This window comes from Alosa alosa, chromosome 3 (assembly GCF_017589495.1).
Source record: "Alosa alosa isolate M-15738 ecotype Scorff River chromosome 3, AALO_Geno_1.1, whole genome shotgun sequence".
Taxonomy (NCBI): Eukaryota; Metazoa; Chordata; class Actinopteri; order Clupeiformes; family Clupeidae; genus Alosa; species Alosa alosa.
This window is the reverse complement of record NC_063191.1, coordinates 18,283,419-18,299,445: the sequence shown is the minus strand read 5'-3', so window position 1 is coordinate 18,299,445 and position 16,027 is coordinate 18,283,419. Positions and strand designations below refer to the sequence as shown.

At 41.5% G+C, this 16,027-nt stretch overlaps 1 protein-coding gene across 2 annotated transcripts; it reads right to left on the bottom strand.

The window, feature by feature from the left end:
- Positions 1-544: 544 nt before the first annotated feature.
- chpfa (chondroitin polymerizing factor a) lies at positions 545-11,297 on the bottom strand. Of its 2 annotated transcripts, none has more exons than XM_048239682.1 (4): positions 11,269-11,297; positions 9,003-9,567; positions 5,036-5,218; positions 545-4,751 (listed from the first exon to the last, which is right to left on the bottom strand). In XM_048239682.1, the coding sequence occupies exons 2-4, from the start codon at positions 9,420-9,422 to the stop codon at positions 3,489-3,491; spliced, it is 1,866 nt and encodes a 621-aa protein (XP_048095639.1). In that variant the 5' UTR covers positions 9,423-9,567; positions 11,269-11,297; the 3' UTR covers positions 545-3,488. The 2 variants fall into 2 exon arrangements, with proteins under 2 accessions (XP_048095639.1, XP_048095637.1); XM_048239680.1 differs by lacking the exon at positions 11,269-11,297 and adding an exon at positions 10,799-11,244.
- Positions 11,298-16,027: the final 4,730 nt, after the last annotated feature.

The window sequence follows — 16,027 nt, the reverse complement described above, 5'->3', positions numbered from 1 at the left end:
TTAAATACAAACACTATATATAGGTTTCAGACTAATGTAACAGTATCTTTTTTTGCAATACCTTGAAGGAAAGAAAAGAAAATACCAAACCCTACTCACGATGAAAATAAGAATCTAAATAACATCAACTTAGTTAGATGACAGAAAACAAAAAAACAAGCACAGAATGATGTTGAAGTCCTCTCTAAACAGCTTCTTTTTGATTGTGTTCCTTTTTTTATCCCCATCCTAGGAAGTCAAGCAGTATAAACGAGGCTCTTACAGTCCTGTCAGTGCGAGACTGGATCTGTGTTATTCTGCTGACACCTAAAGGCAGAGTGTGGCTCTGTTGACAGAGAGCTGCTCAGAGGCCGTCACGCTACGCTGTCACACCAGAGACGAGCTAAGAAGACTAAGTGCTCATCACTATGGGAGAGGGGCTTGCGATTTGATTGATACAAAATGTAGGACGTGTGATGTTTATTTGATTATACTTCAAATACGAATTCACAGTTCCTGATGGTATACAGATACAGTGCATTTCTGCATACTTCAAGCAATGATCAAAATATGTTTGTTTTGTTTTTTTGCAGGGTGTGTTTATTTGGGAAATATAAATGCATTTCATATTATTCACATATAATGTTCACAGATGCCTTTTGTCTTGTGCCAGAATAGATTGGTTTAACACAAAACTGAATCTATTCTACAGTACAGGTATAAACAAAGCAAACCGATTCTGACAACTAAGAATCACAGAAATAAAAAAAAAAATAGATATACACATTGAGTATACATACATGTGTAAGACAACACCAAAACCATAGTTCCTTATACTCTTATAGAATCTCATTTCAAGCCTAACAATGATCACTGACACCAAACACTCAACTATTTCTCCTATAAAGACTTTAGAGGAATTTAGTGTGCGTCTAAATGAAACGTAGAAGTAAACAATGTATCAGTGGGAAAAAACTATTCTTTCTTTCTCCAAGACCAGCAGATACACAGTACATTACAAGGCCTCACTCAGTCCCCAATAATAATAATAAAAAAATACCCCTGCTCCCCAAACTGAACCATCAAAACATACAGTATTGCACAAATCTCATTTAACCACTTTACCCTTGTAATGGTTACAACACAAAGACAAAAAAATGTTGATCAATATTTGTGAGCAGTGTGTGGGGAATGACCAATGCGGATCATTTTGTCATATTTGTAAAATGACAAATGTGAAATCCGCAACTGATTTCGATGGACAACACATGCCCATCAGTGCAGCAAGAGAGACAGTGTGCAGTGCTTTGTACCCATCAGTGGGGAAGTGTTATGAATGTACACATACAGTAATTTCCTGTGTATTAGCCGCAGAACAGTGTTTATGCAAATTAAGAGAAACAAAATCATATTAATACTATATTAACTGCCCCTGTGTATTAACCTCATAGCTGAAGAAATTTTGCAAAATCAATGTATAAGCCGCGGCTAATAGTTGGGAAATTACAGTACTGTATACACTTCATGCAAGAACTGCTAAACCTCTAGGCTGAATCATGATAGGTATCTGGATCTTGTTTGTAAAAGCTCTTTGCAAACTATAGGTGACGTCTACTGCTGAATGCCATAATGCTTGCCAAGGATATCAGTAACTCTAAAGGTTAACATAAGACATGGGTTAGAAACCCAACAGGTAATGTATGGTAGGTCAAAACAATCGTCCATCTGTAGTGTGTCATAAGTGCACTCAAGACAAAATCTTAGAGTTATATCTTGCTGTCTTGAGGAATATCTGGATCTGTAATAGAATTCCATCCCTATATATTACTTGCAAGTGGTGATATTGCAAATGTACTGTATACAAAATTGAATTTCATGACCATTAACTGGTTCTAAATGCTTTTTACAAATGTTATCACACCAAGTATTCAGAATTATGGAAGTATTCATTTGCACTATTGTTTTACCAATCATGTGTCTGCTTTGGCACTGAATTCGTTGTTAAAAGAACTTGAGCGCTTCACAGATACGTAAATTAGTCTTCAAAAACATGACATTATATTAATATCAGACGGCTGTTTGACGCCAGGATTATTATGTTCATTGCCCACCTTTCATGTTTCAGCTTGTGTAGAAGGTAAGGCACATACATATCAATAAACAAGAAGGGGTTTATAATGTCATCAAGGGCCAATACGAAATATTATGTTGAAGAATGGATGTGTGAATTTGTGAATTACATGAAGACCACCTAATGGGACGCATTATAATATGGCACACCATACTTATAGAAACTTGGTTAAAATTGGTGAATACATATTTAAGACAGACATTTAAGGTGTTTTCTGTTTTCTAATGACAAGACTGAAGGATTATGATCCCTCTCTCAGATGTAGAATAATTATGTATTAGAAATACACCTCCAGGAATATCCTAATGAAAAGAACTCGCAAGACATTTATGTGCAAAAGAAGAAAGTTTCAGTAACTTACAACCCCACCATAAAATTCTTAGTGCAAGATTTCAACCAGTGAAGCACTCGATGTATGTTATCTTCCAGAGATTCATTTGACAAAACAGTGCAGTGACAACAACAATGGCAGCTTTCTCACCACTGGCACTCTTTGGCAGATGCTGTCCAATCTGCTCAGCATAACTGATTTTACACTGTACCTTCTTAGCTCACAAGGCACTGTCCGGTGTGCACTATTCCCTAACAATTAATTACGTAGATAAAGAATTTTGACCATTTTAGTTAAAAACACTATTCAAGTTTCCTTACACTTGCAAAAACATGAAAAGCCATCTTCTGAGGCTGGAAACATTACATTAATTGCTCAATAACACCTGGCATTCTCTTAATATTGTCAAATGAAAATGGATTATTAGATAGATAACTGTGATGCCTTTGATTCCTTTCCACGTACTGTACATGAGAACATGGTGGAAAACCAACAGCCTGCTTTCATGTTACAGACATTTGGACGTACAATTCACACGCAACTTCTGCCATGTTTCCATCCTCAAATTTGGGCCCATGTTTGTGACCTTTATGTAGTAATGAGTTTTAAATAATTTAAATAAAAAATCATCAATTTGATTTTTTAAAACCAACACCACGGAGACAAAATGTGGATATCGAAGTTAAAGCATGTACAAATGTCCATGACAGTCACGTTCAAAGTACTTTGGTAGTGAACATTTAAGCAGTGCCTGCTGATTCATTCTGAGTAACTATACCCTGTTTGTGTAAGAGTCATGTCCTTAAAAGTGGAAGCTAAGTGGAGAAGTGGCGTAATGTCCAATATCAGAACAATGAAAACTTAACCACAGAGCTTCCTTGTCAAAGTTTTAAAAAGATACCAGCAGCAGTAAGTCCTAGCTGCTAATTTGGTTTGCTGTGAATAGAAATGAATGACAAAGTGTAAGCAGACTCCTTGAGGAACGTGCAGCCACAGTTTGTTAAAAAAAGGGTGTAAACCACTCCAGGCGAGTTTTATAGGGGCAACCTAAGTGCTGTTCCCTTGTTCCTGCTCAAACAGGACCATAGCCAGCTGGGGCCGTGTGCCCAACCCCTCCAGGTTGCTCTGGATGCAGCGGTGGTAGATGTCCTCACTGAGGTGTGGGTTGCACGTCTGGTGCACGTGCTTCTGGTGCAGTGCCGGCTCAATGGCTCGGAACACGTGCAGGCTCGAGTACTTGACGAACATCTCGTAGATGTCCAGGGTCTCCAGGAGGTCCTCGTTCTCCTGCAGGTCGGCGGCCATGTGAGTCCGCGTGGCCATGTAGTCGGAGTTGTAGAAGCAGGCCTCGGCGAAAGCGTTGCGGTCGAAGTGGCCCGCGTCTCTAACGAGGTCGATGGTGACCGGCCGGTCCTGCCCATGGTAGGCGATGTCGGGGTTGAAGTCCTGGAAGTGGATGGGGAAGAAGACCTGCCAGTTGCTGATGGAGTTCATGCGGCAGCGGTTGAGAAACTCTGTGTTGACCACAGTGTTGACCGTGGCGGTGAAGAACAACGTGCCGACCGGATGCTTCTTGGAGATGAGGTCCATGAATTTGATTTGGGACGGATTGTCTGTTTTGACGCTGATCCAGGGAACTTTGAGCCCCGGGAACTTTCGCTCGTACTTGGTGATCTGTGCCTTCGCGTTAGCAAAGATGTCATTCTGCTGCACGTGCTGCGCCTGGAACAAGTCGTAGATGAAGAGCACGGTCAGCCCCACGTTCTCTTTCTTCTGCAAGGCATTCGAGGCGTACTCTTCCAGGAACGGTTTCACTTGATCCGTGTCGTCCTTCGCCAGAGGCAAGATGATAAAGACCTTGGTGGCCTCGGTGACGTACGGCATGGGAATGATCTCGAGGTTGCTCAGGGGCCGGACCAGCTGGACACGCTTTGTGATAGAGCGGCTGCGGCCCTTCTGAGTGACCACCTCCATCTGCAGGTCCAACATGTACTCCATGCCCCGGGTGGGGTCGAAGCGCCGGTAGCCATTGATGAGCTTCTGCTTCTTCAGGTGGAGCACTGGCTTGTACTTCTTGTTCAGCTCCCCCATGGCAATGTCGATAACATCTGCCACATCCATCTTGTCGATGCCCTGGAGCTCACACTTTGGCGAACCGTCCAGACACAAGTAGATGGTGTCCTCTGTGAAGTACTCCCACTTCAAGACCTCAAAGCGGGTCTTTGGTTCAAAGGGTGGATTGACCCCGATAGGCCACATGCCACTTCGGTTACCTTCAAAAGCTATGGCACTGAAGTTCTTTATTTCTGCCTAGAGGGAGAGAGAGAGGGAGAGAGGCAGGGTCATTTAGGGCCAATGATGGTCCAATTACAGCAATTTAAATCTATTGAGTGTGATGTGATGAAAGCCTGGGGAAGAAAATCAATACATCACCCTCTCGCATGCGGCCTGAAAAATCACTTCATTAGCCTGAGATTACAATGATTTTCCAATGTGTTTCAAGAATTCAGGATGTATTAACTGCAATAGATTGTACGGTATTATCCTCTAAATATTTAAAAGACCATGTTGCTTTCAGCTAAGAAAGTTCTGACCTGCAGCTTTTCAATCTCCTGGTAGGATTTCTGCAGCTCAATCTCGGTGAAGTATTTGTGTAGTCTGTACATCTGCTCTGGGTCAGAGACTGGATGGACTGTGAGGATGGTCTTGAACTGGTCACTCTGCTCTTTGCTCAGGTCAGAGTTTTTGCCCATTTCAAAGCGGTCATAGTGCAGACCCTGCAGGAATAAAGAGAGCGGAAAAAAGCATTCCACTTATGCATGCCTTTCCAGGATTGTTAATTTTCCCACCTTACTGCTGCTTTAACTTAAAGGTATGATCGGACAGATATAATAATGCAATTATATATAATATGCTGTTTTGTTGTTAATGTACTGTACATAATTGTATATATATATAAAATAGATGAATCGAGGCACTGCAGTGTTACTAAGATCATTTAATAACTTACTATTAAAGCCAACAACAAAAGCATTAGTTGAGGTCATTGAAAATGAATTCAAGAAACAAGAACATTCTTCTGCATATTGTCCAGTCACAGGCCCTATTAACCTCTGGTGATTTGTATCACTTTTCACTCCATAATAAGCATTCAGTAGAAATCAGAGCCTTGTTTCATGGAGTCTGTAAAGTTATGAAATAAAGAGCACTAAGAGGCTGGACTTTCATAAGCCAGTGCAGGGTACATTCATCAAACAGCCCTGACCTCACGATCTCTCAGGAAATGACTGCCTCAGTGCAGAGTAATTTTGGGGGGATGATGGAACCTTATTCCACACGGATTCAAAAGTCGAACATAGACCAAGTCTGCGATTCTCTGTGATTACCAGCAGAAATATTGTCTTTTAGTCCTCCTTTACTTTTAAAATACTATCAACCTCAGTGGAAAGGCAGTTAAGGTGACCTATCATTATATGAACAAGGCTATTTTAATGCATATCATTTTAACTGAATATGCCTATTACAGAATATCTGTAAGAATTGAAAGTAGTTGTTGAAAGCCCTTCCCAAATGCTTGTACTGGGTGTGGGTGCCTGTCACCGTCATTAATTTACCAGTCTGCTGCTCCAGAAACCAGAGGGATGAAAAGCCTCTGAGTGCGACTGAGACGGGTACTTGGGGAGATCCCAAGTGAAAACCGGAGAGGTCACACTGTGCATTAACATCGCTTTCCCAGAGCCTGAACTCCCCAGTTATCGCTTCAATACTGTCGCCTCCTTGGGCCTGGCAGCTTTGGACGTTTTTTCTCTCTCTCTCTCCTCCATTTGCTTCAGTGCGCGACTGACAGCAGTGCTGTGGCAGACACTGCGTGTCCACCTATTTGTGAGTACATTGGGTGGGGTGGGGGGGCACCAGAGAGTGTCCTGCTGGCTGTCATGTGTCACTGCTTGTTTGTTGTTGAACCAGGTCAGCGCTTGCAAAGTGCAAAGTACCGCTGCTGCCCTTTGGTGGTCAAACACCTTCTGTGTGCTGAACCAGGCCAAAGGCATTCGGCTGCAGAGTCACTGTCATTTCCACTTAACGTCAGGTGTGTGTCAGGGATTTTGCAGGATATTTTTAGACAAAATAAATAGTGGTGAAATCTCTCATCTCTGATGTCTACTCCCATAACATTTTATGGTGTACCAAATCACACCTCTGGCACCCCAGCTGATAAGTCAGATGCTAACATGTGGACTTACTATTCAGGCCCACATGAATGAGCACCTCTGGAGGAGAAGCACTTATCTGATAAGAGCATGGAGGAGAGTGTGGGGAAATGCACTAGATTACCAGCAGCCTGATCTAATGCCTGATTTCTTCTTCCCAAGGCAGGCCGATGTTTCAGAGGGACGCCCATGCGTTTAATCTGATACATCAAAGGGACACAGTCCCTTAATTGAGGTTTTCCTGCTGTCTCGGCGGGAGATTGATTGCCAAGACTGAGATCATCCACAACAACAGGTGACTTATGATGCGGTCCGCCCACAGCCCGAGTCTGCCCACAGCCTACGTTGCCAGCAAGGATAAACCCAAAACGAGGGAGGGAAAAATGTTTCAGGGTCAGTTGCTATATGCTAATATGCTAATGTAATGTCTGTGTATATACTGGGCAGTAATGTTTGCATCTTGGGCGACTCCATGTTAAAAATTATCACTGTAATTATAGGCTACTGAAATGTTTGGCAAAATTACAGCATATGATGGAAATTCAAATGAACAGTTACGGTATATGTGCCCAAAAAAACCCATGGAAATCATGAGGTTAAGAGCATGGCTAAAACGATACGTGCCTTTTACAATCACAAAACATCCATAAATACCATTTTATTTTGTTTTGGTACTTTTTTTAACAGACATGATCCAGGAAGGAAGGGCCAACTATTGTGTATAGTCTGGTCGTCTTTGATTAAAGAGAATACTGGTGGGCCTTCTTTAGGGAATGGCTAATGAGGTCACATTATGTAAAGAGAGGAAATCTCTCACTCGTCACCTTGAAACACAATAGTTTGGCCTGGGTGGAGCCAGCACCTGAATAGAACAGTTTTAGAGATGAATTAAAAAGGGGTGAATCCAATCTAATCCAGACTATTAAAGGACACAAAAGACAGGGGAGACTGTGTGCCAGAGAGAAGCCGGGACGGCCTTGCCCCATAAAATGCCTTTTTACAACTACTACAACGACTGGAGAGCCTTTGTGCCGTGAGCACTATCTCTGCCAGGCCTGAGTCACGTCACCGCCGGCTGCCGAGAACATTCCCATTTATTGGAGGAGCTTTTAAAAGCCAGACAGATCGCTGTTTCACCGCAGAAAAGGCAATTTCACCTTAAAGGATCTGGTGTGAATGCAACAGAAGCAGCTACTTCCAATTACTCCCTCTGAGTGACATAAAGTATATATTTTAAGCTGCGATTCGGCATCTATAAAATGTAAATTTCTGCCTCTCTCTCTCTCTCTCTCTCTCTCTCTCGCTCTCCCTCACTCTATCCTTAACTCGCTGAATCAGCAGAGCTCACAACCACAACCCTGCTGACCTTGGTGAAGAGAAACAGGGGGAAGTCTTTATATGGCGGCTGACAGCTCCTGAGCAAGACGGGCCCGCCGTGGCCCACCTCAAACCACGGGAGCAAATCACGCCGACTGGGAGACAACCGCCACGGGGCCGTCTCAGGTAAAAAACGCGCCATGAAAAGTTCACTTCATCTTCTTTAGTCGGGGTCAGGCAGCATTTGCTTAACACGTTTTCTTTCTCCCCGCCAGGGAGGCAAGTGGCAACACATTTGACGCCTTCCGGGAGCCCTGTCTCGGGCTTTGGCACGTACGGCATGGAGGTGGCAGAGTGGGTAAGACAGAGGTGCCGGAAGCAGCCCATGTGACAGGTTACCACATTGGGGCCTTTCTAAAGACCAAGGCATGATGAAATGCCTGTCACCGGGGAGGCAATCCTTTCTTTCTTTCTTTCTTTCTTTCTGCACAGATGGATGAACAATGCTGAAATGCAGATCAATCAAGGACAATCCCAAAAAGGGGATTTGGAATTGACACTGAAATGTTGATGAGCCAGTCCCACTGACAGGTCACAGAAGAGTTATGTGATTTTTGTACCTGCCTTATATGGGCGTTGATTAAACTGGTCTGCCCGCTTTTCACAGTGTCTATAGTCCTGAGCACAAGACTTTCACAAACGTTGAAGGGGAGGGGCATGTGGTTGGTGTGTGTCACATTTCAGTGTGGTAAGGTTACAGTGTAAACTCTGAAAGATTAAGTTACAGGTCTGAAGGAATCAGCACCATGGCAAAGGTTATGTTACACAACGTCCCAAGTTGAGATGTTGCATTGAGTGGTCCTTGATGTCAAAAAATAGGAATGCTGACAGACCTACAGTAATACCACATCCTGTTAGTAGCCTTCCGAAAATCATACATAAATCATACGTAAATACATTGATTAAATTTCCAATCATGTGACTATTTTATTATGTAATGTTAAGAACCTGCCAAAAACGAAAGTCGTCTTCTCACCTTGTACTCATCCACGCAGTTGGTGTTGGTGTTTTCGATGATACACCTCCCCAGCCACTCATCAGGCCGGGTTGTGAGGATACCGTCCCTACAGTTCTCCAAGAAGTCATTGAGTCGGAGCAGCAGGGGCCGGGAGATCAGGTAGCCAAAGCCCCCATAACAGTACCTGTCCTGCATCTCGCCGCCAATGAACTCCTCGGGACTGCCCATGTAGAGCATGAGGTTCATGCTCAGGTGAGGGACCAGGGCCTTGACGCGGTCCGCCTGGGTGTACGTGTCGTCTTGCGCCAAGTAGAACCAGTTGTATTCGTCGATGTAATGCTCCAGGATGTACTTGATGGTCTGGTACATGTTCCAGACGGGGCGCTCGTCACCGTGGGTGACCACCTGCATGCCGTGGGGCGTCTTGTGGCTGTTCATGCCGGTGAAGAACACCACCGAGCCCAGGTGGTGGCTGATGGTGTGGTTGACAGACACCCCCAGGGTGTTTATGGTGTTCTTGGATGTAAGAACGCCCACAAAGAGGTTATCTCGGATGCCAAGCTCTGTGCTGGCATATTTGGATCTGAGGATAGGATCACACCCCATGTTAAAAATGCTAAAACAAGTTGCCATTATGGTTAAACCATTTTTTTCTTCATCAGGTTATTATTGTCTAATCAACAAGTAGGATGGGTACAGTCAGTGCAAAATGTGCATAACTTTTAACCATGGGAAACCATGGACAACATGGCCAAATATTTGACTTTGAAAGAGATATACAGCCAATACTTCTCATACCAACTGTACTGTATTTGACATTCCTAACCATACAAGTGTTGACAAGGACTTTCACGTCATTTCTAGGAAATATTGTGAAATGTCTTAGTGGTGGGTGTGTTAAGACAGACATTCAAAAAATTTCTCTTCGGGTGGAAACGACATTGACTTCTTGGGACTAAAGCAACTGTTATTGTTTAGATGATGATGTATATCAACACTTGAATTTATGTCTGTCCAGATACACCAGTATATCCAGTGCCAGTTGATTACAATGGCATTACTGCAAATTCTTACATATCTGGTTTGGGGTTGAACTAAATGATTGAGACAGGCATCCAATTCAGGATAAAAAGCAAACAATCAAACTGAGCTCTATAACCACTGCCTGTTTATGCTAGTAATAGGCTACTCAGATATTTAGCCTAGCTATTAGGTCTACATAGTAAAAGGATCAAACTTGCTTATAATGTTATAGATATTTTCTTACTTTTTCCTCACATTTTTATAGGAAACGAGTTTATTATAATGGATTCACTGTAAAATTCTAATGAAACAGTAACTCACTACAAATGTAGGCTGCTGGCCCCAAAAGAAGTACAGACAATTGTAATAATTGGGGCATGAAAATGAACGTAAAGCCAACTGGCAATTCTATTGTGGTGCTTTTGATAAGAGAATTGCCAATTAAGGTAGGCTATGAGGGTCGGGATAGTAGGCTAAGCTAGGGAGTTTGGCTTTACACAGCATTACACATAATGTAGCCCAATGACGTCGATATGATTGTGAAAAGACAATGAAACAAATAGCCTATACAATAACAACAAAGCGAGAAATTAAACGCTCAAAAGATTCACACATTTGCATCGGGTAGGATAGGCTAGGCTCCAGTTTGTTTGACCAGCAACTCGAACTTTAGGACACAGCGACAAAGTTCCGAGTCCGACAACACATGGACGTCATATCGCTCGGTAGCTTAATCCGTGAACGACAGCTGCCTTGTAGCCTACGAGATGAAATAACATTAAATAGGCTACCTGAAAGGCCTTTTAGCTTCTCCTTGTTGTTGGATAGGTTTGTAAGTTATAATTCGTGGCTGAATGTCTTCGTCGTCATCATCCTCCAGTAGGAATGAATTGGATTTCCTAGTCGCTTTCAGATCTTCCTTAGAAGAAATTTCTTCAATATAATGTCCTTTCCAAGACGGGTCACAAATGTCATCAACCCAAGACACGCTTAACAAACTCAACGTAAATCCCAAAGAGATACCGACAACAATTGGCCCAATCGGCTTCAAATAGCCTACAATCTTGGCGATCCTCATTGTAGCCTAGTCTGCAGTAGGCTAGGCTAAGCACCAGTATCACCGTCAACTGGAAGTCTTCCAAAGGATTCTACACATCTATACAGGTGTCGAAATCTGGTATATTAGAATAAGAGAGTATTTATTTTCTTGAGCAACATCGTGTTCAGCTCCCTCCTCTCAAAATTAATGTAGACTTCTTACGTGTCACTGCTTCTTGGCTCCTCCTCCAAGAGAACCAAACGTCAGAGAGGTACCCTTGAGACCAAGTAATCTAATCAATGTATGCTACTTACAATAGTGAACACAACTCAACTGTTACACGTAGTGTTTATGTCTTTTATTATATTTTGCATGCTTATACCTGACAGTTGGCTCAGGCTGTATTCACCTGAAGTAAGCTAATTCACTACAGGGCGATCTAGGATTTAAAAAGTTAATACACTTTTATGATATCAGGACCAAAAGCTATAGCCTATGGCCTATGCCAAAATGTGTATTTCCATAGGCCTACTCCTAACCCCATAGCAATAGGCTAATATATGGAGATATAATAGCCTATTGATCTAATAGTGCAATAAACATGATTTGATGATCCACAATAGGCTATGCTGTTTAATTACACACTTAAAAAATACAAAATAGAAAGAAAAAGAAAGAAAGACAGCAGTAGCCTATAGTAATTGTCCACTACACCCACCCCAAGTGATTTGGGTAATTGTAATCAACAAAATGTCATGTGTTCAGTAGCTAGGGTGTATTTTGTGATGATCCTGGGCCTGGTTGGTTGGCAAATTAAGATTCAAAGTGTTTTAACTGCATGCTAAAGATAATGAGACTCACTGATTTCAAAAGAACACTTTCACTTTGACTTAGATCTCTTTTCTGTTCATTACCTTGTAAGTAGCCTACTTAACACTGGCTCACTAAAAGAGGCCTCCAACCAAGAAAAGAGAAATTCTGCAGCTGGTTTTGTCAGGAAAAGGTGAAAGGTCTGTATAGCCTCTAGGCAGGTTACTGTCTCACAAGTCTGCCAACCAATATCCCAGGGTGTATACACTCAAGAGGGGAAAGATAGCGTGAGAGATGGACCTCAGCAGTAGCTCTTTTCTTTTATACTACACAGTATATGAATAGTAGATTGTAGGCTATAGTGGTTGGAGAGGCTTTGGAGAGGCTGCACCAGAGTGACTGTAGTGCTTGAGTGGCTCTTCTTATCCACTCTCTCTGTGGTTAGGCTTCAAGATGACGAAAATGAGCTGTCGGACTGATAGGACATGCTGGCTGTCTGGGACGTGCCTGCTCTTTGCCCTCAGAAGCTCTTAAAAGGTTCCCTCTTGACAAGTGCTGGCAGGCAAATATAGCATGCAATTTGGCACACAGATTCACCCCCTATCTGAACAACTGCACTGCTTTGGAACGGATGTGGTCTTATCTCCAAATTTCCATGTAAAAGAGGATCCAGCTATTGTGAGAACATCAGTGTAAAATAATCTTAATAAACCTTACCGACCATAAATCTAACTGTCAGATGAGTGTGGTAAAGTTTTTTGTAAGGTGTGTGAGTGTGCGTGTGTGTGTGTGTGTTTGTGTAAGCAATACTCATGTTGAAATTCAGGTAGTACTGAGACAAACACATCACATGACATTATTTTTTTTGCCTCGGCTGATGTCACACATGCATTGTGGACAAAATTATTGACCAGCAGCTACCTCGGCATCAATCACATAAATCTGTTACAGAATGAAAAAGGTTGTGTAATGGACAGGCTAATAATAAAACTGGGCTAAGTGAAACACAGAGGTGACATCTAGTTCATAAGGCAGATTAATACTCAGCCGCAGGATTTAAACAGAGATGTACTGTAGAAGCATCCACCTTCTTATCAATATAGCAAATCATCTGTTATTCCTTATCACAAACACCCACACCGTCTTTTTCTCTGTTACACACACACACACATACACACACACACACACACACACACACACACACACACACACACACACACACACACACACACACACACACACACACACATACAAACAACCATCTCAAGCAATCTCTCCACCCAGGTTCTACCCCCAGGCCCTACTAAGTTAAGGTGAATCTGTGGGTCTAATTGGTCAGGAGCATGTCAGATGTTATCGACCACACTCACCTTAGGACAGCATTTTCAGAAAGCAGCCATGCCTCTGTAATTGACAGATCCTTTGAGTATTTCCTGATCTAAGAGAGAAACATGAGCAGCTCAGTCACAGATTAACACTCTCAGGTTTCTGGCTCAGCATGCTACCATCTCTTCCAAGATTTTGTCAAGTTAGTACACTAGTCTTGGTCCAGGCCACTTTGTGATTTTATAAACATGGGCTACAGTGTTTATAATATTAATGAAAAATACACTGTTTTATTAATTATTTTGCGTGCTATATCAGTACATATGCATAACCCCTCCCTCCATGCCACAACCGAATTGTGGCCACACTTATACCTTTATATCAGTACATATGCATAAAACCCTTTTCCCTCCATGCCCACAGACCAGGAAGAGAGTGGTATTTAGTGGGTTTGTTAAATTATTTGGCCTATGTGTAGAGAACATCCCTCACCATCTTTTTCATTTTTATATACATGTATGCTGGTCTCTAGACTTTATTCTTGCACTGTTGCACTGTTGGACTTACTCATTTGCACCATCACCATGACACTCACTCACACAGAGCACCTTACCTTACCTTACTATGCACAGAGAATCACAGACTCAGTCCCTGCCTCAGTCATTGCAAGCGCTTCTTGATTAATCACCCACTATGTGGATACTGTTTTTAGAATTGATTTAGTTTAAGTGTTATTTAGTATAATTTGTATTTTAGTATATTCTTTATCTTCTACTGTCCCTATTGCTTAGCTGTGTTTTTTTTATATTATATACTTTTAAATACTTTTTTCTGCTGTTAGTGAATGTGTGTGTGATGTCTGTATGCTACTGAGACCTTGAATTTCCCCTAGGGATCAATAAAGTATTTATCTATCTATCTATCTATCTATCTATCTATCTATCTATCTATCTTAAAATGTAATGAATTTGCCATTATAATTTCTCTGTTTTATGATTGCGATGGCTGCTCTACTTCTTTTTGTTCTAATTCTCCTTATTGCTGATATGCAGCAATAAACAGTGATCAATAACAACTTTAAGGGGACAAAAAATACAAAAAAGCATATTGGTGGGGGCATTGATAGCAATAACATCTTGATTTTTCTCTAACCTGGAAAATACAATAATTTCCATTGAAATAACACTAGAGGGTGCTACATACTCACAAAATTGTTCTCAGTGTAATATATTTGGATAGATGGAGATGGATATATCATTAAAAAAAATCTGTTTTATTTTGTGCAAGAGGAGTTGATATTACCAAACACAGACTTTTGTTGGTTTAATTCTTGTGATGTTTTTTTCATGTGATGTTTAAATGGGCAAGGGTTGAAAAGTGAATATTTATTTAAATGTACAGAACTTTACATTTATCAAAGTTTATTGACAATTTTAGGTGCATAGAAATAATAAAAAACAGTCTTGTTGTGTTCTTGTCTACCTGCTTCTCAATTGCAAAATATGAACATGAATGTTTCTAACTCAAATGAAGAATATTCAGTATGATCAGTAACTGAAGGGGTTGCGTTTCTTAACGCTAGATGTAACAGTGCATGACAAAAAGTGAATGTTGTTTACACATGTATATTCATCACTTTTTAATTTTAATTTAGGATAATCTGTCATGGGTCAGTATTGATTTAATCTCTCACACACCATTAAACCTAATTTTGTTTTGTTGCATTACGTTCGTACACTGATATAGATCATGCAATAAGACAAAGAGATTATGGCAGTGCTGTTTTTCTCCATATTGGTCCTTAAATATGGCTGGCCTCACATTTCTGAAAGGAAGTACGTGAGAAGTTCCAAGGGTTTGTGTAAATATGATGCTGGCCAATAGGACAGCGCGTGTCTACAAAAGCAGCTGCATGCACGGGGACACAAACACACACAGTGGGTGCCTCTCCCCGTCACAAAACACAATGGGTAACACCACAGATCGGGCCAAATTTAATCTAATAAAGAAAAGTTCAGCATGGATGTTATTATGGAGTATTAAATATGACGCACTTGGAAGATGCAACCACTGCTGGAATTAATTACATTTCCAATAGCCAAAGCCTGTTACTAAGTAGACTATTCGCAGCAGAGGGGGTGATCTCATGATCAGTAAAAAGTCATTTAGCACTTTTACAGTCAGACAGCGCTAAGGGGATGTGGTGGAATTAGGCTGAAAGTCATGGAAGTGTGAAGTCAGAAGTACTTTGGAACAGGTCACAGGTGAAACTGGTTGGAAATTGGGAAAGGTCTGATTTGTGACTTCCTACAGCAGTGACTCAATGACAGACAGTCTGAGTGGCTGCACATACAAGAACACAACATGCTCTTTCTCTCTCTCTCTCCTCTCAAAATACTATCAAGATCTGTGTCCTCTCATTTGCTTTTGTCGTGGCATCATAAGAGTTGACTGCATTTCTTTCTAAACAAAGTTCCTGTTTACAGAAATCCAAAGGCGTGTGGTAATATTGATGTTTTATAATGGAATTCCATTGCCAGTGGTGAAGGAATTCTGTGAACTTGACTTCTCGTGGGGATTCCAGAAATGACTGTGGCTTGTTTAAAAAGGTTATGGCACATACGCGTCATGTGGTTTTGATTTAGAAGTAATTTTTAAGCTTAGCATTTAAAATATTATGTGCAATGGGAATTCTAATCATATCAGATGATAATCCATCAGAGAATGAATCGACTCTATGTTTGACATTAAACGGCTAAACAGTTTAAAAGACATAAGCAACAAATGAATTAGATGGACCAGTTTCGGGAATCAGGGAAGAAGGATTGCTGATCTCAATCACCCC

Bases quoted from the DNA above. Each gene is read 5' to 3' on its own strand.
- chpfa (XM_048239680.1), bottom strand. From the start codon at position 11,085: ATGAGGATCGCCAAGATTGTAGGCTATTTGAAGCCGATTGGGCCAATT. The intron at 5,219-9,002 runs GTGAGAAGACGA...TTATTCCTGCAG, and splicing joins ACTGCGTGGATGAGTACAAG to GGTCTGCACTATGACCGCTT. The intron at 4,752-5,035 runs GTCAGAACTTTC...CTCTCCCTCTAG, and splicing joins AGGAGATTGAAAAGCTGCAG to GCAGAAATAAAGAACTTCAG.